General features: G+C 55.4%; 1 protein-coding gene across 2 annotated transcripts in view; it reads left to right on the forward strand.

The window, feature by feature from the left end:
- Window positions 1-15,224, forward strand: part of KIAA0513 — a 49,752-nt gene extending 34,528 nt beyond the window's left edge. Inside the window, exons 4-13 of one of the 2 annotated variants that reach the window (XM_081107971.1) lie at window positions 599-672; window positions 2,790-2,860; window positions 4,544-4,724; window positions 5,529-5,569; window positions 6,063-6,141; window positions 7,905-7,982; window positions 9,183-9,212; window positions 11,992-12,072; window positions 12,485-12,579; window positions 13,768-15,224. In XM_081107971.1, coding sequence (XP_080964097.1) covers window positions 599-672; window positions 2,790-2,860; window positions 4,544-4,724; window positions 5,529-5,569; window positions 6,063-6,141; window positions 7,905-7,982; window positions 9,183-9,212; window positions 11,992-12,072; window positions 12,485-12,579; window positions 13,768-13,817 — 780 coding nt within the window. In that variant the 3' untranslated portion in view covers window positions 13,818-15,224. The remainder of the gene's footprint in view (window positions 1-598; window positions 673-2,789; window positions 2,861-4,543; window positions 4,725-5,528; window positions 5,570-6,062; window positions 6,142-7,904; window positions 7,983-9,182; window positions 9,213-11,991; window positions 12,073-12,484; window positions 12,580-13,767) is intronic. The other variant, XM_081107972.1, reaches the window with a different exon arrangement.
- Window positions 15,225-20,312: the final 5,088 nt, after the last annotated feature.

A 20,312-nucleotide genomic window follows, 5' to 3' on the forward strand; every position in this document is an offset into this window, starting at 1 on the left:
CCACATGAAAGTCCAGAAAAGTTCGATTTTAAAGGCAAGCGTGAGGGTTAACCTATTTTTATTAAATAACCTACCATATCCAGTTTTTCTAAAGGTATATTCAGGACAATGACAGCCTGTAAGTTCAGAAAAGAATTACATTGTGTAAATATCCAGTGGGTTCCTTTTCATTTTTCATAAAGTGGTTTAAGTTCTTAGTTTTTAAAGTATTTTTCTCCCAAATAATTTATTCTTCAAAGAGAAATTAGAAAGTGCAGGTAAGCACAAATAGAAAAACTACCAATAAACCTACAATCCAGAAATAGCCAACGTTGTCATTTGGGGTTTTGCCCCTCCACACTTTTGTATGAGGGTGAGGGGTGAAGTTCCTGGGAGATGCAGTAAAACATCTGCCTGTGCTCCGATGAGCTGTGTCCTCTGCTGGGTGCCGGCACCTGCCGGGGTCCTGGCTTCTCAGGGCAGAGGAGGCTGTATGGTCCTGGGCTCTCACCCAGCTGCCTTGAGAGGTGCTCAGCGTGGTAAGCCCACAGCCCCTCTGAGCTGCCCTGTGCCTCTGCCACCCGGCTGCCCAATGATGTGTCTGCCCTCCCCCCAACAGCGCTGCAATTCCAAGTGTGTCTCAGAGCCGACCTTCTACCGCCTCGTGCAGTCGTTCGCGGTGGTCTTGTTCGAGTAAGTAATGCTGCTGCTCAAAGCCTTTGTCCTAAGGAGCTTGTCTTCCCTTCCTACTCTGCCCCACGATAACCCGGCTGTGAGTCAGAGCCTCCGAGTCATCAACTCGCAGCTCCTGTGATGCACCCAGCATCAGCTAAAAGGAGAAGTCGTGACCAGCAGCTGTGGGAGGGAGTTAGTGAGAATCCTTACCTGCAGTAGAGACGTGCAGCTGGGTGTGAGTAAATCCCTCACTCCGGTCCTCAGGGCAGGCTGTGATTACACACAGTCGACCTCACCCTCCTCCAGCAGAGATCTGGAATTTTCTTGATTTCCTGTTGTGAAGTACTTCAAGCTAGGTAACCGCCCACTTAATGATACGACTGGGTGACACAGCCTGCTCTGAGTAGGCATTTGGCACTGCTGGGCCTTTCTCACAAAGGCGTTGGTAGACAGTATGTGTGTGGGGGTGGAAAGGGCCCCTCTGCCTCTGTGCAGCTGTGGGAGGCAGGCCCTGGACTCACGGGCTCTCCTCCTGGGACCCACGGCTCTAGGACTGCCAGGCCTGCTTCAGACGTCATGGACTTGTATCAGAGCAGGTGACGTGTCCTCCAGATTATGAATCTAAGGGACACATTTAGGCCTGGGGGAAGCTGAGCAGTGGCTTCAATGATCCAGGTGGACAGCACGGGTTGTGGGTGGGAAAGGAAGGGGCTGTCCTGACAATCACTTAGTATCCTTCCCCCATCACCTCAATGTGGCCTCAAAGCAGGGCCTGGTCCCATGGCTTCTACCATGGCCACCTCCCTGTGTCCCCATGTCCATCTTGTCCTTCCCTTCCTTCTCACAACAGAAATGTAGCTCTTCTCTTCAATCTTAATCCCCCTGTGTCTCGGTGTCTCCTCATCATTCCGCCACGAACATGGGGCATGTCCTGGAGGAAAGTGAGCAAAAGAGCCGAGGATCTGTTTCCTGCGCTTGTCCAGAACACCCCAAGTTCAGGATATAGCCCCGGGGGGGAAACTGGGTGTGCCCCGCCTCAGCTGAGAGCTCATGTTGTCTCGTGTGCACCATGCTCTTAGACACAACATTCTTCAACTTCCAGACATTTGCATCTACAGAAGTTTTCACGAACCCATAGTTGGTGTAGATTGTGCCTGTCCCACATGGTAACATACTTATCTACTTCTCAATTTTTCTTTGCATTTTTTCTTAAATAAAATTAAGGGGGAAAATTAAATTCAAGTTTCAACCATGCTAAAACACAAAATCTTTCCATTACTTTGTGAGCATATATATTGTTGTAGGATTGCAAACAAAACAAAACTTCATAGTATTTTGAAATATTTATTAAGTTTTTGAAATAATGAGTTTTATGATTTTAGTTTATTAGTATCTTTAGTTTTTATTTTTATTTAGTCTGTATGGCTTTATTAGTAGTTTAGTTCTTTAAATTTATTAAATTATTTTTATATTAAAATAGCAACAAAAATGACCCAAACCCACTGTCTAGATCATTTCTATTGACTTTTTCTTTAAGCATTGTTTGTTCAAGGTTAAAAATTAAACCTGCTCTGGACGATGTTGCTCAATGGTTAGAGCATCAGCCTGCACACTGGAGGGTCTCGGGTTTGATTCTTAGTCAAGGGCACATACCTGGCTTGCAGGACCAATCCCACACCTGCTCAGGGTGCATGTGGAGGCAACCAATCAATGTGTCTCTGTCATATCGATGTCTCTCTCTCTCTCTCTCTCTCTCTCTCTCTCTCTCTCTTTCTCTTTCTCTCACCTCTCTCCTCCCTTCCACTCTCTCTAAAAATCAATGAAAAAAATATCCTCACTTCTCATTAAAAAAAAATGTAACTCACGTTACTCACGTAACTGGACCAAGGGGCATTATTTTTGTTGTCTCTCCTAAGTAGCATCTGGGAAGTGAGGTATTAATTTAGGTGTCTTTGTAAAGGATTTCAGTCTTTTTTCATGAACTTGCAGTAAAAAGATCGGGTAGAAAAAAGAAGAAAGGAAAGAAGGAAGGGAGGGAAGGAGGGAGGGAGGGAGGGAGGGAGGGAGGGAGGGAGGGAAGGAAGAAAATTGAGTGGGACGATTATTTAGCCAGTCAACCTTGCTTCCCATTTCAGGTGTCATCAGATGGATGACTTCGGGCCTGCCAAGAACCTCATGACCATGTGCTTCACTTACTACCACATCGGTAAGACATGGGCATGGCTCATGTGGAGGGCAAACTTGGGAACTCAGGACTTGTCAGCTTCGAACCTGGCATCAAATGAGGATTTCTTCCTGATCCAAGGCAAAGCTGTGAGGCTTCCAGAAGACAGTGAAAGCTGATGTCAGGGAGGGAATGAGCGAGGAGTGAGATTCCTGAGACAGGAGGAGACATGGTCGACCAGGCGGGTCAAGTCATTGACTGTCCACAGTATGAAGGAAGCCTCCCAGCTGCTGGGAAGTGAGAAAAACACTCAGCGGGGCATTGCACAATGGCACAGGCGCTGCTGGATGTAAGGACATCAGTTTTAGGCTTGGCTGTTGCGGGCAGGTGAGAGAAGCAGCCTGGATTCTGGGCTGGGAAGCCCTCCCAGGCACGGGTCAGGGTGCCTTCATGCAGAGGCTCTCACAGCTCTTCTGGCTCATTCCTTTGGGACTTTCTGGTATGCGGAGCTGGAGGGCTCCCTGTCTTAAGCTGCTACAACCGTCTCATTCGGGCCACGTAAGGAGACGTTGCTAGGCCTGCACAGGGCCTGGAGCTGAGTCAGGGCAGTGCTAGCGCTGCCTCCCTTCCCACCCTTTCTGCATGACCCACAAGTTGATCTTGTGTGTATCCCTGTCCTCTGCAATTTGGCTTTGTCCCCTTCTCATTCCAAATAGCCATCCTCTCCATGCCCCTCAGTTCTACTGGCAGTGGCTGGTCTGACTGCTTGAGCTCGGCCAGGCCACCACTCGGCAGGCTCTTGGTGCTGGGCCACTCATCGGCTGCCTTTGGGTCAGCTGGGAACCCCTCATCCAACCTGTGGCTCCTTCTTCTCATAGAACAGCTAGATGCTACTTATCTGAGTCAGACCTGTGCACAGAGCAGCTGAAATTAGGAGATACTCAGTACCTTGACCTGTAGAGGGCCCTTTGACCTGTAGAGGATGCCTTGGCCTATAGGGGCACCTGGGCCTGAAGGGGTCACTTTTGACCTGAAGGGGGCATCTTGCCTGGGGGGTGTCTTGACTTATAAGGGGGTGACTTGGCCTATAGGAGGCACCTTGGCTTATAGGGGGCACGTTGGCCTGTAAGGAATGCCTTGCCTGCAGGGGGGTCTTGGCCTGAAGGTCCATACACTGCCCTTAGAAAGGGATATTCCTTGTGTTGCCTCCACTCACATTCCTCCTCCCAGAACACCCTCCTCTGGCCATCTCCCTCATCCAGCACCCACCTGTTTCAGGCCCCATGCAGGTGCATCAGCCTGTCTGGAACCTGCATGCCTCTTCCCACCACAAGGAAATGCCCTTCCTCTGTTGCCCTCCAGCCCTTGGCCTCTGCCATGGCCTTCACTATGCTCTTACTCTGTGTGCATTTCTCACCTCCTTTCTGGGCTGCGTGCTTTGGGGCTGGATCCTTGCCTGTTTCTTCTTTGGCCCCTGTGGCACCTGGCTGACTTCTTGGACAGTCAGTGCTTAGTGACTGCCCGAGACAGAAGGTGCCCAGGTCACGTCTTCCCTGGGGCACCTCTCAGCCATTTGCTTCTCGCTGCCGTGTCCAGCCATGTGGAAGGAGGCCTCCCTGCCACACCAGAGCAGCTTTAGCAGCTGACAGGCGTTCCTTCCGCCCTTGGTTGTTGCTGCTGCACAATACGGTTCTTATTCCCACTTTCTTTGTCCTCTGTCTCCAGGCAAACCGCACCTGCTTCCCTCAGAGTCCAAGGAGAAGCCTGCAGGGAGCATCGATTCCTACTTGAAGTCCGCCAACAGCTGGTTAGCGGAGAAGAAGGACATCGCCGAGCGGCTGCTGAAGAACACGGAGAACGTCAAGGGCTTCTTCGGGGGGCTGGGACCCCTGGTCAGGAAAAACGAGTAAGTGTCGCCTGCTGAGCGTCTCTGTCTCACTGGGGAGGGGCAGGCATGCAGGTGTGACAAACAGCAGAGGTAACCAAGTTCGAGGTGAGAGGAGTTGCTGGCCTGCTAATGACAGTCTGTTCGCCCTTGGCGATCTTGGGGGCTGGGAGCTGCTGGAGAAGCGCAGCTGCCAGCCCAGCTCGCCTCCCTGCCCCCAGAGTTTTCTAGGGTTTCCAAATGTGCTCTGCTTGTCAACATGCAGGGCGGTCCCCTGTGGGTCTGTGTTTTCCGGATGGATGAGGAGCACTTGGACATTGTCAGTTGGCAGGAGGGAAATTACAAACCCTCCTTCCTCCTCCCTCTGACTGGTGAGAGCTTGTGTTAAAGGAAGAGGCAGGTTCAGGAGAAGCCTCTGTCCCCAGGACAGCAGCTTCCACAGACACTCAGGACCTTGTTCATGCGTGAATACTTCCACGGGGAAGAGACGCGTCAGCAAGAGAGCTCTGGGCCAGGTGCCTGTGCCAGCCACCTGGGGTCCCCGCCGTCACCTCCAATGGCTTGATTACAGTCAGGCAACTTGGCTTTTTCCCTTTTCTGGTCTACAGAGTTTTGAATTCAGAGAAAATGACACAAAGAAGCCTAAATTCAGAAAGACTGGCAATTGACAAATGTAGCATTGGTTTAATTGAAATTTGGTTTAGAGAAAACCACATGAAATGTACACCCTGGTTGTGAGACTGAGTCCCGTTTCAGCAGTGTAAAACGGTTTCTTTGAGAGAATATGGGGGTCATGTTGTCACTGCCATGGTCCCTCTCCCCCAGGGAGGAGGAGAGCAAGCCCAAGGACAAGCCGCAGAAGACTGGTGAGTGCCACCCCTGCCCCCCCGCTACCCGGTCCTGTAACCCAGGCCCCACGGGAGTCTCCCACCAGCCCCCCTTTGACTAGCAGCACCAACAAGCAGGTGCCTAACTGTCCTGGGCTGCACTGCGCCTGCAGCACAAGGTGCTGCCGTAGGTGACTCCCCAGTCCCTCTCAGCTCCAGTCTGTCTTCTTGCTGAACTTCCGCAGGAGAGCCAGTCCTCTAGGGAGAGGAAGCGGGAACTAAGCTCCTTATCCCGGATGTTCAGGGAAATATCACTGGGGGTGCAGGAGCCTCCTGGGGATTCCTCCCTCAGAAAGAGCCATGGCCAGGTGTGAGGACCTCATTACTGCCCACGGGCAGTGGCAAAGCTGTCGTGCAGTTTCAACTGTGCAAAGTGTGCACGCCTGTGGCCGCTGGGGAGCAGCAGTGGCCTCAGCAGCATCCGTGGGGTTTGCAACCGGAGCCATGCTCAGTCTTCCTCCGCCTCCCGCAGTGACCGTGTGCAGCCCGGAGGAGGAGAGAAAGGGGGAGAAGATCTACCTGTACACGCACCTGAAGCAGCAGCCCATCTGGTAAGGCCCCCCTCATACCTGGTCACACCAGAAATGAAGGTCACTCATACAGATAAACAGATGAACAATAGCAGGGTTGGTGAGGATGCGGAGAATTGGAGCCCTCATATACTGCTGGCGAGATTGTCAAATGGGGCAGCCACTTTAGAAAACAATCTGGCAGTTCCTCAGAAGGTTAAACATAGAGTTACCTATGATCGGCAATTTTACTCCTAGAAATGTACTCAAAAGAATTGAAAACGGGTATTCAAGCAAAAACTTGTGCATATATCTTCACAATAGCGTTCTTCCTAAGAGCCTAATGGTGGAAACAGTGTGGCTGTCCATTTCTATGGACATTTGCTGTATGGATACACAGAGTGACATAGCTGTACCACGGATGTCACCAGCCATGCACAGGAACGAGGCACTGGTACCTGCTTTAGCGTGGGGGACCCAGGAACAGGTTTTGCTAAGTGGAAGGAGCCAGACCGAAAGACCAGATGGTGTGATGTAATTTATATAAGATGTCAGGACAGGTACATCCCGGGAGACAGAGTAGATTAGTGGTTGCCAGGGGTTGAGGGCATTGGGGAATGAGGAGTGACTGCTGATGGGTATGGGGTGATGAGAATATTTTGGAAATAGATAGTGGTGATGGTTGCACCACTCTGTGAATATACCAAAACCACTTAAGTATTGCATGCTTGAAGGAGTGGATTATGGTAGGTGAGTTATACCCCAATGAAGCCACTTTATATGCATAAAGGTCCGGTTGAAGTGAGAGACCAGTGGTCGGGAAATCTTGCCCTCAGTCTTGCTCTGTGTGGATGAGCGCGTGTGCTGTTAATCCCTCTGCAGCCTTTCTATCCTCGTGTTTATTTACTCACAGCAGGCAATGCACCAGCACCTGGCACCCCAGGTACCAGGCATGCCCTCCCTCAGAGATCCCAGTGTAGCTGTGGGAGAACTTGGCCACAACAAAGCCGGGGCCCAGCCAGAGGGCAGGGCTGGAGCTGTCCAGAAACTTCCCTGGGGAGGCCCCATCTGAGTTGGGCCACTTTCAAGGGGAATCAGGGAGAAGTGGAAGCTGACCAGCCTGTCACAGCCCCTGGGCCTTGACTTGGGGGCTGTCTTATCATCTGCAATAGAGTAACAGCCCTGAAGGGCCAGGTGATGAATATTTTAGGCTTTGCAGGCAGCCACTCAACTTTGCTGTTCAATAATATGTGAGTGAGTGGGTGGGGCTATGTTCCTATAAACACTGATTGACACAGGCAGCAGCCAGATTTGGCCCACCCACCAAATCCATGGTTGGCTGACCCCTGATCTTCTTTAAGAGGAATGCTTCTTACTGTGTGTCCCTATACACGTGTTTGCCCTCTGCACGTAGCCTGTCCCCGCCAGGTTGCCGTTTATGTTACTAGCACCTGTTCTAGAAAAGCAGGCCTCTTTGAACCCCCTGCATTTTCTTGGGAGCCTCAGTGGGAGATGGAGAAGCAGGAAAGGGTTCCTGCCCCTAGTGGCCTCAGCTTTGACCTGAGGAATCCAGGGTTACCCAGCTCTGCCTCCTCCCTGCCTGCACTTCACCCAGGCACTCATGATGCTTGGCTGGGAGCCCCCGGGAGGCACCTGATTCAGGATTAAGGCTCCGTTGTCTTCCCATCTCAGCCCTGCCTCCCTGAGACTTGTCCATCATCCGGATGTGCTTCCTCATCCTTCAAGTGGGCGGGACCGGCCTTCCCTCGCCGCTTTGAGAAGTGATGAGTGTCTCTGTTTCGCAGGCACACGCTGAGGTTCTGGAACGCGGCCTTTTTCGATGCTGTCCACTGTGAGAGGAGAAAGCGGTCCCCCACGACCAGGTAGGAGCAACGTGTGGGCTGGCGCTCTGGGGAGGAGGACCCGGGAGCGCGTTCTTTCCCTGTTTCTGAAGAGGAGAGCGGAAGAACGGCTGAGTCATGGGTCTCTCTCCCTCAGCCCCGGCCTTTGCCTGCAGGCTCCTGAGGCCCCGGAGCAGAACTCCAGGGGTGGGCGGGTACTTGCATGAGCTCTCCCTGTCGTGGGGCTGGCATGACTCAGCCTGACATTCCTAAGAAATGCGGACGCCCCCTAAATGGACCCCTCGGCTCACTCCGCCTGGTCTCTGTAAGAAACCCGAGTCCTGAGCATGAACCACTGCTGCAGGGCTGTGCAGGGCTGGGGTGCAGGGTTGGCCGCCACCCCCAGACTTTGCTTGAACATCTGGAGAAATGCAGTTGCTGCTTTCAACTTGCTCCTCTGGTTTGCAGCCCTTCCCAGCTTCCCTGAGGGTGGTCTCGCCACTTCCGAAGACCCCTTGGGTGAACCGTTTCACCAAGCACGTGGCACGTGGTGGCAGTGAGGTGCTGGCACTCAGTTCTCTCTCTGGTCACAGTGAGCTAAGGTTGCCACCCGCTGCGCACAGCGCTGGGCAGGACAGGGGCAGCAGCCGGCCCAGTCCGGGGCGCCCTTGTTGGCCTCCCTGGTTGGGACTTTGGAAGCCTCTGAACCTCGCTCATTAACAAAATGAATCCCCTTCCCCCTAACCCCAGGGAGACCCCTTAACCTTGGTCCCTGGCAGGAGAGAGGGCAGGTCCTGCCGTTTGAGTCTTCAGCCCACTAGCACGTGGGGGAATTGCAGGTGAAACCTGTTTGGGTGGCAACCGATCCCTAATGGGAGCGAGGTGGCCTGCCTGTGCCCCCAGCAGTCTGCTGTGGCTGCGTTTCCTGGGGGGGGGCAGAGGGAGCACGCGGGGGTCGGGGGCGGACGCTGACACTTCCCAAGGACTCTAGAGAGAACTCTACACTCGCCAGGGAACGAAAAGGAAGGAAATGCTTAGATGCTCGTAGGTGAATGGAGTTCCTTGTTGCTTAGCTCTCAAATCCCTAGGAAGCAGATTTATCTCAAATACGCTGCCTCTCTCTGTCCTTCTCTGCTTCTGCCTGAATAACCCTCCTTCTTCCGCTTGTTCTCTTTTTCCATCCACATATCTTGCATGACTTTGACATGTTCCTCTGTTGACCTGTTTCTGCTGCCGCTCCAGAGGGGATGCTGGAGAGGAGGAGAAGAAGAGGTGTGTGTCCACGTGACTTTGTTCATGTTACAGTGCTGGGTCCCCTCAGGGCCACCTCAGGGTGGGCGGGGGTGGCCGGAGCCCAGACACAGGTGCCACTCAGCACTGGCTACCAGCAGTGAGGGTGTCCCTGGGGGGCCAGGCTGGTGATGGGTGAGAGCTCTCCAAGGACAGAGCACCCCAAAATAGGAAACAAACACGGCACCCAGACCTCCCAGAAGGCCCAGTGGGAGTTCAGAGAGGAGAGAGCAGTGAAGTCCAGAAAGTCAGCTCCGATTTCAAGCAAATCAAGCTTTTCGCCGGCCCCTCTGGCCCCTTCCAGGCGACTTCACAGCCAGACCTGCACCTTCACTGTGTCACACTGGAATCCTGGCTCCGAAGCCCTGGGCAGGTGCAGGGGACACACCCAGTCACACACTCAGGTGTGCGGGGGTCTGCAGACCCTCACCACCGTGACAGGGTGGGGAGTCACAGGAAAGGGACAGCCGTGCTCTCTCCCGGCCTAACAGAGCCTGTGTGTATGGGGTTGTCTCCTGGTAGCCCATAGTGGGGTCTGACTCTAACTGAACTTTGTATTTGTTGGACATCCTTTGTCATATAGAGGCCTGCCTATTCAAAATATCATTTCTGATACAATGTCTTCTCTCCCCACCCCCCCATGAAAATTTCCCCAAACATGCTAACTTTAATCAGTAATATAATTTTGGTGCTTATTGTTTTATGAGAAAGCTTGTTTTTTATGCAGCCTTCCTGTGGCTCTAAAAGGGGCATTTAGGCGTAACCCGTCTCCTTTAGGAGGAAGCCCCTGTGTTCCCACAGCCTCTCTGGGTGAGGTGGTGAGCCAGCTTCCTAGAGCAGGCTCCTTAGCCTCAGCCCGGCAAGAGGGTGGGGCATTGTGGCCTCCGGCCAGTCAGCGCCCAGCCCGGGAGCAGGACAGCCTCCGGGCCTTACAGGCCTCCTCACTGGCGCAGGTGTGGTCCGACCACACACATCTCAGACCTTCCCCAAACGTGCCCTAGGCCGTACCTGGAAGAGGGGCAGGTGCTGCTTGAGATTGGGGGCAGGAGGGTCAGCTCCGACTCCAGGGCAACTTGATGCTTCTGTGTTATTTCTCCTTGTTGTGAACGGCTAACATGCCACTGGTGTCCTCTCTGCTCTCGGGTGGAAACGTCTCCTGCAGAAGGCTCCCCATTCTACAGGCTGTTGGTCACTCCACGTTCCCACTGCTGCAGTCTAGATGCATGTCCGCCCACTGGGAGTTTTAGAACTTGACTGGTACCGGACAGCTTAAAGATTGATTTGATTGTAGGCATCACCTTCCACCTTTTTCTTCAGAGGTCAGATTAAAAGGTCCAGTTCTACTCCTAGTCACAGCAAACAGAATCCCCTCCTCTCCTGGGCCCAGAGGGGTGGAGCCAGGCTGCTGCGCCCTAGGACTCCAAGGGACTGGGCCTGTTCAGCCTGCAGCCTGCACACCTGTCCCCAGCGGGCCTGGGGGCAGGGTGGGATCTGGGTGCCTGGACAGCTCTAAGGAGACCACTGGGGAGAGAGGGCGGGATTAGAGCAGCACCTGGGAGCAGATTCTGGCTGTCTGCCGGGGTGCCGTGTCGGAGGCAGAGGAGACGGGCGCTGCGTGTGTCCTCGCCTCCTTCATGCCCAGGTCCGGGGCCTCCCGCGGAGCGGCAGCCCCCCTGCGGAGTCCCAGGCCGGGAGGGGCGGGTGAAGTGTTAATGTTCATGGTGTTTTTCTTCCTCTGGCTTCTCCATTATCCCAACCCCTCGTCCCTCATACTGCCTCCTCTCTCCCTTTTCTCTGATCTTTCTCCTAATCTTGTTTTAGTCAGACTCATCATCCAGAGTTTAATCTTTAGGAGGAAATAGACTAAACTGAGCTTCTCACCATCTGCACCTCCTGCAAGTAGCACACTTCTCAGATGCAGGGGACATGGGGGCAGAGTAGCGCGGGGGTGGGGTGGTCACCCGTCCACTGGGGACAGGGCATGGGGAGACATTGGGGACAGCTTTCAGGCAGGGATAGCATGAATCACTCAGAAGAACACCCTCCCCTCCCTGCATCCTTTTCTCGCTTCGTGTTAGAGGCTTTATGCCGTCTTCATGGTGGGCACAGTTCACGGTTCACTGGGGCCTGCGGGGAGGACCTGAGTCTGGTCCACGTGCCCAGGAGGGTGTGTGTGGACAGGCAGCGCCAGCTGTGAGGAAGCCACGGGGAGACAGTGACCGCAGCACCCAGGCTGCCTGACCCGACAGTGAGGGTGGCAGGGCCTTCCAGCACCCCTGCTCCCTGCGCCTCGGGCACAGCCGCCCACAGCAGGCCATCCCCTCCCCGCAGGCCAGAGCCACCAAAGCCAGAGAGGCCAGAGAGCCTCTTCGCAGGGTCTGGACGTTCACTCCCCACGGGACGCCACAGGGTCCTTTCCTCTGCATGTCTCTGTCCGTAAAATGGCCCGTGACCTCCCATCCTCAGACCAAAGAGCAGGGCAGGGGGCGGCCTTCTTAGCTCCTGGAGAAGGTCCTAGGCAACCACCACGCACACGTCCCCTCCCGTCAGTAGGAAATGTCTGAGCTTTGGGCCCTCCTCTTCTTAGGAAGGGTGACATTAGTAAGTGGGGGGGCCCTCAGGCAGTGTGGGAGCGCTGGTGGGCTTCCTGTGTGGGGAGGTCCTGCGTGGGTACCGCTGACGCTGTAGGTCAGCGCAGGGCGGGGGAGTGGCTGGGCGCAGTGGCGCTCTGAACGCCTTCTCCTGTCCCCTGTGCTTGCAGGGAGAAGTGGTGCCACATGACGCAGGAGGAGCGTGACGACAGCCTGCGGTTCAACGAGAACATCACCTTCGGGCAGCTGGGGTAAGAGCACGGCCGGAGCCCCGCCCTCATGACACCGGGTCACCCACAGAAAGAGAAGCAGGGCAGAGGGCTGACGCTGACGCCCACACTGGCTGGGGACTCTCCCACCCACAGTGTCCATGCGGTGACAGGGTCAGCCCAGCGTGATGGCTCAGACAGCTTGGCAGCATGTGACTCATTACATTCGGCCTGGATTCCAGTTCCTATCACCTGCCTCCCATCTCCACACCTGTGGCGGCACTTCCACAGGGAGCCGTTGGCCGGCTGACAAGGACCGATTTATTTTTACTTCTCTGTCTGACAATCCCAGGCAGGCGGCAGGCGGCAGGCGGGGCCTCCAGAAGGGAGGGCAGGTCCCGGTTCCTCTCCCCGGGGGCAGGAGGGTGCTAGCTCATGGTGTCTTTCCCTCCAGCACGTTCACTCACAACATGCTGGCCTTCGGGCTGAACAGGAAGCTGTGCAATGACTTTCTGAAGAAGCAGGCTGTGATCGGCAACCTGGATGAAGGTGAGTCTCGGCCAGAGGTGGGGCTGCAGTTCCAGGGACCAGTGCTCTGCAGACCGGTCTCCCCACCTGCTGGAAGCATCGCCCCTGTTCTAGTGAGAAGCGGCGCTAACTGTCCGCTGGGTCCCCCTCTTCTGTCTCTGTCGACTTCAATGCACAGGACACTGCTCGCGCTGTTTGGGAGCCATTGCAGCCCAGCAGGGTTGCCAGGCGTGGGGGAGCTGCCAGTGCAGTGTTTAAGGTCAGGGACAAGGGCAAAGATGGACCTGGGCGCTCAGACTCTGAACTTGAAAATGGCCAAACTCACCACCAGTTGCCCCTCCTAAATGGCCACCACATGGCCTCCCTTTGTTTCTTAAACAAAGTGAGCGGGCAGGGTGGGGCAGGTGGGGGGGGGGGGGTTGAGGTTTATCTAGAGTTTCTGCTCCTGTAACAGAAGGGGACCCATTGCTGATGTCAGCTCCCCTGACATAGGACTGTGTCCACCTTCGTGCATCACCCCACCTGCTACAAACAGCATTTCTTCCAGGCCTCCAAGCCTTCCACTTCACTGCATATTAGGATTGGCCAGTGTTTTGTTTTGTTTTTTTTTTAAAAAAACAAACCAAAAAACAACAACACTTCATTTTGTTCTGGTCAGGTAGCTCAGTTAGTTAGAGCAACATCCTGATATGCCAAGGTTGTGGGTTTGATCCCACATCAGGGCACATACAAACACCAACCAATGACTGCATGAATAAAAAAACCTTCATCCTGCACCAAACTGAAGGCATTACGAAAGAGTGGCCTCAGGAGGGGAGAGTGTTAGAGGCATCCCTAGATTATCTCCGATGTTGTCACCAGCCCACCACACCAGCAAAGGGCAAGAACGCCATTCCTCTCCCACCGTGTGGCTCCCGTGACAGTTAGTCTGCCTGCACTGTGCCTCCCACAGGCTTCTGGGAGGGCCCGAGGGACCCCGCTCTGTATTATCATTCCCATAAGAGGCTCCTGGTGCCAAGGAGCCCATTTCCAGGTGCACGTCCGCGCCTGGCCCGCAGCGAGCTGGCGGCGAGGGCTGTGTCGCCTCCAGCAGCCTGCACTCACCGTCCTTGATGCGGTCCTGACTTGTCAGTGCCTCGGCGAGAAGAGCAGGACCCGCCAACCCACGCCACCATTTCTCCCACAAAATATCATTGTTTTCTCTTCCAGAGCAATACAAGCTGCTGAGCGACCACATCGAGCAGATGGCCGCCGAGTAGGCCACAGGGTCGCCCGGGCACTCCTCAGGACCGGGGGCAGCGCCCTCCTGGGCCAGTGACTGGCTGTCACCCACCTGATGACCCTGCATGACATCGGCAGCACCCAGCGCCACCCCACGCTGCCCCAGAACTAGCGGTTAGAAGACCCCGGCTGCCCGCCTCCCCACCCCCTCTGCCTATGTCTACTCCCCCGTTCACGTGCCAAAGTGACCCTGGATTGTGTGACTAGAATGAGGTGACGTCCACCCTCCCCAGTGCCAGGCCTGCGACGTGGAATTGAAGGAAGAGGAAGGAGGCCAGGACCAGGGTGGGCACAGGGCAGTGTCTGCCCATAGCCCCTGCAGGGGAGGGGGGGGGCGTGGGAATGTACAGAGGGCAGCCCCGAGCCGGCCATGACTGACACGGCAGCTGGGAGACGGTCCGGGCTCTGCTTCAGGCCTGGGCAGGGCAGAATCCTAGTCGGCTCCTGCTGAGCGGCAGCGTGTGGCGGGCGGGGCCCTCTCAGTGTAGGTCCACGCGGGTGCTGGCTTTTCCCGCTCCTCCCGCCGAGTCCCAGGAACCTCGGGGAGGTTCTGATTTAGGGAGGGGAAGAGGCCAGCGCAGAGGGCCTGGCCACAGCCAGCGTGGAGCACCTGGGGAACCCCGCAGCCGTCACCCCAGCGAGGAGTCTGCGTCGCCGTCGGAACTGTTCCTGGTCAGCTGGCAGCTTCCTCCTCTTGCTCACTGGGAGTGGCCTCGGCCGTCTGTCCCAGGAAACAGCACAGGAAAGAGATTTCTTCAGTAGCTGCAAGACAACCGCCCTTTCTAAAAGTGCTGCTCTTTATTTCAAAAAAGGGAAAAGGCGTTTCACAGCGGGCACAGGCGGCTCCTGGTGGCGGTTGTGTGAGGCCCTCTAGCGGAGAGCTTCAGGGTGTTGGGCCCTCCACCCCTGGCAGCCTCGGGGAGGCGCCTTTCCCTGCTGCAGCCCAGGCCCCATTGAGCTCTTCCCTGCAGACCCTGCAGATGACCCCTCCCCCGTCCGGTGCCTGGGAAGCAGGACTCCTCCCTGAGTGTGTACCAGGCACAGCACACCAGCCAGGCGCGCTAAAGCCCGGCCTGCAAGCGTCCGGCATGCTGGCTCCTCCGGTGGGAATTCTCAGCCTCATTCCCTGTGCCGCCCGCCCATCACTCATGGGCACCGACCTTCAAATGGGCTCCTGGGGCTCTCTGTCCTCCGTCCTGTTTTCCCTACTACCTCCTCCAGCTCAAACCACAGCACATTACTGTCTGCTCTCGAGCACAGCGGATCATGCCTGGTAGTCACGTATCCAGCCAGTGCTCGAATGGGTTCCTGATGGAATGCCTCCCTGGAAGGTTCCAGAGAAAAGCCGGTGTTGGTGGAGCCATTGAACGCACGTCTGGATAATCATGAGAGGCCCCATGAAACGTGTGGTCTGAGTGTGGTGTAAATGTCGTCAGCCGAAAGAGCGCGCGCACACGTGTGTGTGTGTGTGTGTGTGTGTGTGTGTGTGTGTGGCGTCAGCTGCTCTGGCGATGTCACTAAGCAAGCACAGCTGTGCTGCTGGTTTGCCTGCCGTGTGTTGGAAGGTCGTGCAGGCTGGCGTGTCCCGCCCCCAGTCCCGCGGCGCGTGTCTCTACGAGTGCATTTCGGAGGAATGACCATGGATGGGTGTATGGGCCCCCCTCCTCCGAGGCCTCCCTCAGGTAACGCATCCCCCTCAACCATTCAGCCCTGAGCCCTGGATGTGCTGCTGTGCCCCCTCCCCACCCTCTGTAAGACCAGGGCCTCCCTGTGGTCGCCGAGCCTTTCAGGGCTGCGGGAGGCCCCCTCAGCTTGCCCGCTTGGCTTCAGCAGCCGTTCCTTAGCCGTTAGCTGAGATGCATTAAGACTTCAAGACGCCCCGAGGACTCATCCCTGTGCTCTGAGGTGTTTGTGTGGAAGCTTTGGTTTGCGCTGATTTCTGGAGGAAGAGGGTGCATTCGGAGACTTTCCCAGGGAGCTGCCGGGTGGGGCGGGAGCACACGGCCTTCGGAAGGAAATGCAGCTTCGGCCTCTGTGGGCTTTTCCACGCACTTTCATTCCCAGATGATCTGGAGGTACTTTTAATCACTAGGCCCCTGGAGGTGGCAGCTGAAGGTGGAGGGAAGGTTCCTTTGTGTCCCCTCTCACTCCTGTTCTCATAGATCCCGCTCCTCGCAGGGGGTAAGTGTGGCCCCAGAGGTGCTGCCTGTCAGGTTCAGCCCCACAAGGGAGCGCTGGCCAAGACCGGGGGCCCGCCTTGGCGTGGCCCGACGAGGGGATGGGAGGCTGCTCTGTCTCCCGTTGGCAGCTGCCTTTGGCCGAGCATTTCGCCTCGGACTGCCTCCTGCAGGAGCGGCTCCTTAGAAGGAGGCTGGCAGCTTGCCTCACTGGTGTTTCCTCTCCTCCCTGTGACATCGTCCCTTCTCTCCAGGGCCTGGCAGAGCAGAGGAGAGGGGCCCTGGGAGGAGCAGACACAGGACGCGCTCTCAGAGGCCCAAAGAGGAGCTGGCTCACCCAGTGCACACACAGGACGCTTTGGTCGTAGAGCTCTGAGCCCTTCCTGTAAACTCGGGAGCCTTCGCCTCGGAGCAGGAAGCTTCAGATGGAGTCCAAGGAGAGAGGTTCCGGCCCCAGCAGGAGCAGTTTCCCAGGCCGGGGCTCCGCAGGCCTGCCATTCGCAGTGCAGCCCAGCTCTTCTGCTGGCTGCCCTCGGGGCTGAGTCAGTGTTCCCTCCTTGGGAAACTGGGAGGCTGAAATGCAGCCTTCTGTGTTTTTAAGCTTTGTTATAATTTTTGCAATACTGGTGGGTGTTTAAGAGGGGCCACGTTAATATTCAGACTGCAACTGTGGTGTGGTGGTGTGTGTGTGTGTGTGTGTGTGTGTGTGTGTGTGTGTGTGTAACCAGAGGGAGGAGAGCCACATTCTGATATTGAAGTACTTTGTACAGTGAGATGAGTAGACTGACCTATTGCCAAAGGAAAGACAAGTGGGCCAAGGGGCTCTGACATTACAAAAGGGCGGGGAAAGGCGTCACTTCCTAGTTCTGCACCCAAATGAGGGCCTGGGTGTTTGGGTTAACCCCGCGGGCCCCGGGGATGTCGGGCAGAAGCCAGGGCGGGAGCCAGAGGCACCACCTGTGGATCCTGCTCTCGCCTCTCCATGCCCAGGGAGACCACGGATTCATGTGGCTACAGGGCAGCAGCCGGAGGTTTGCTCTTTCACGGACTGTTTTATGTGGTTAATGTACCACCAGCCTCCTGATGTGAGAAGCACAGCATTCAGTCCATAGAGGAGTCGGCCATGGGCTTTGTCTGGCCTGGGTGTTCGTGACCTGAGGTTAGGGCCACAAGCTGCAAGCCTGGCCCTCCTGGGCATTACTGGGCCCTAACCTTTGGCTTTTTCATTCGGGAGTAGCCAGGTAGACCCATGGTTAGGCCAGCTTGATTGCCAAATTACCCAAAACTTAAAACAGCTATGCAGCAAGGGGCTGAGTCCTTAGCCCAGAACTGGGGGAGCTTGGGAATCAGGGAAAGGGCAGGAGGGCTGGAGGCCCAGCCCCAACCTCAGGAGATGGTGCAGCAAGTCCCGCCCACCACGCCCAGCAGGTCCAAAGGTTTCATTAAACCTACGGTCGCCAACCTTTCGGACCTCATGGACCACCGATTGGCGACCGCTGGTCTAGGGCTAATCTCTCACCTTCCTCAACCGTAGATGAAAACTGCTCCAGGGCCTATTCTCGCCTCCTCCCTCACCTTCCCAGCCTTTGGTTCTCCGGAACCATTGCTCTCACAGCTTGGCCGTCTCACTTTGCTTTTCTGTAAACCATTTATTCCTTCTCATGATTCTCAGAGATGTTTTCCCGGTGAAGGGAAGCTGTATGGCTAGAAGTACCTCTAATGGACTGGTGTGCGGAGTTGAGGCCCCAGCAGGACAGGATTCCTCAGCCACACGGGCCATGCGTCCGGCACGTCCTTACCCATGTGGCCGGGAGTAGGAGCGCGTTGGTTCTCCAGTAACAGACGGAGGAATCATTTCCAGGTTGCTCACACCCAGCGAATACAGCCAATGCTGAGACAAGGCAGGCTCTTGGGGTGGGGTGGCCCTTGCCCTTCCTGGGCCTGTGCGTCTTGTACTCCTCAGGAGGGATGGAAGGAGCCCCCGGGGGCCAGCCTCTGTTCCCTGGGTAACCAACCTGGTGTCAGCCTGTGTCTCCAAGGCAGCCAGCTGGTGAGTGGAACCCCAGGATTCAAGTGGGGCACTGTTCCCAGTACCTGGTTCTTGGTTGCTGTGGGAAACTCATCATTTTCAGGAGCAAGCGGGATGGTCTGGGCCTGCCCCTCCCATCACTTACACACACAGCTCTCGGGGCATCTGCCACAGGGGGAGCCATTCCTGGCTGGACCTGTAGACTCCAGGCGTTGACAAGGCCAGTCAGACCTGAGCCCTGTAGCCTGGAGCTCCTCTGAGCTGCCCATGACTGGGGTTTGCACTGTAACCATAAAGAGGACGCCTGCTGGTGAATCCCCTCTGCCCTGTGGGTCAGTCCTAGGACGGGGGGGGGGGGAGGGGGGGGTCCTGTCCTCCCCTTGGCCCTGGGCCATGTGCTTGTGAAAGGAGAACGGGACATGGGATGCGCATGGCGGTTCCACACGAGGCCTGATGGGTGGGGTCCTGTCCTGGAGCCAGTGAGATCACGAGTGAGCCCGGGGCTGTCACTTCCCAGGGACCCCTTAAAGACAAGCCAAACGTTTGAACACTAGAAAATGCCAATATTTCAAACCACAGACATGACCCCCTGAGAGCCTGACGCGGGTTAGAACATCGGCCGCCTTTGTGATACACGTGGCTCCCGTTGGGCTTCGGGTGGGGCTTTCACGCACGCAGTCCCCGTTTTCTCTCACACCCAGTTTGTCTCACACCTGAGCTTGCGCCTGGGCATCACCTTTAGGAGCTAAAGGCGGCGTTCAGGGTGCGGGGCTTCGACACGTTGCAGTTTCACTGTGTGTGCCACCGGGTGATGCTCTGCAAACTGTATTTTAAGGCTGAGAGAGTTTCACGGTTGAGGATCTCAGAACTGTGCTGAAGTCAAGCACTGCTTCTTGCTGGGAGGAAAAAAAATGTCTGTACATTGCACCTTGGATTGTCAGAAGGTGGAAACTGAAATAAATTGTCATTGAAGAAAAAGTCTGGTTGCTGGTTTCACATATCCCTGAGAAATTTGCAATCTTCTCGGTGATATCAGAGGCTTTTCAGAAGATAACTTTTCTTCTGGAGTCAAATAGATGTCACTATTTAGGGTGAGCGTTCGGGTCTTGTCCAGATGTGTGTGTCATGAGAAATGCTAAGAAGAGGAGGTTCCTCTGGATGATAAGGAGCCTGGAGCTGTGGGTTTGGGCACTTTGGGGGTATGTCCTAGTGAATGGAGTGGCCCCACCTGGACTGGACCTCAAGCCAGGGCCTCCAGGATGCCTCAAGCCCCTTCCAGCTGGAATCCTAATCCCGCGTTTCCTCTGAGCCAAGCTGCTCTCCTCTTGCATTTGGGGGTTTGAGGGGCTGTAATGGGAACTGGTGACAACTCTTGCCTAATACAAACAGGAGGCCTTTATTGATCCTTTCCAACTTGGCTTGACAGGTGCATTTTGTGAAATACTTGGGCTTTTGTTTTTTCTAATTATAAGAAGTCAGTAGCCTCGTTCTAATGCTCTGGCCCAACCAGGTCTGGGAGGTGAAGTGAGGAGAGGGAAGGGCCTGGGGAAGGAGTCCTTGGTACCGAAGCCTGAAACAGCAGCTGGGCTTGAGGGGCCCAGGGCAGATGGTCCCCCATACTGTGAGGGGCGCTGGGTATGCTCCCTGCTCAGTGGGGTGGGGCCAACCTCCACATGCCCAGTTCTCCCACCCAGTCTTGAGGATCCCAGCCCCCCTTAGTCATACGTGGAGGGACAGCCTGGATGGTGGAAGCCCCATCTTGGACATCACGCCTGACGTTTAACCTGGAGCTAGGAGGATCCCACCAGCAGGAGTAGCTCAGGGCTAGATTCAGAGGCAACCCCAGGGAAGGGGAAGGACCCCTCTGATGGACAGCGGGACCCTGCAGAGCGGGGCAGGGCAGGGCCCAGGTCCTGTTCCACCTTCCCCATAACTTTCTGCCAAATCATTGTTTAGTCCTCAGTTTCCTCATCTGTAAAATGGGAAGGAAGTCATCACCTATCCTAGAAGGCTCCTGTAAGAACCAAATGCAGTATATGCAAATGCCCTTTGCAAATGGCGGAGTTGTGCTTATCACCATCCAATCCGATCCCCATCCCTCATTTTCCTGATGGGAGGCATACCCATGGGAAGGGTCCTACCCATTAAAGAAAAAGAACCAAAGATTTCTGTTTAAAGTTTATAGGAACTAATTTAAAATGTAGTATTCAAAGTTCACAAAGTAAATAGAAAAGGAATTTAAACAAGCTTTCAAATGGTGTTTTTTG

Source organism: Myotis nattereri (genome assembly GCF_964212035.1).
Source record: "Myotis nattereri genome assembly, chromosome: 15".
Lineage (NCBI taxonomy): Eukaryota > Metazoa > Chordata > Mammalia > Chiroptera > Vespertilionidae > Myotis > Myotis nattereri.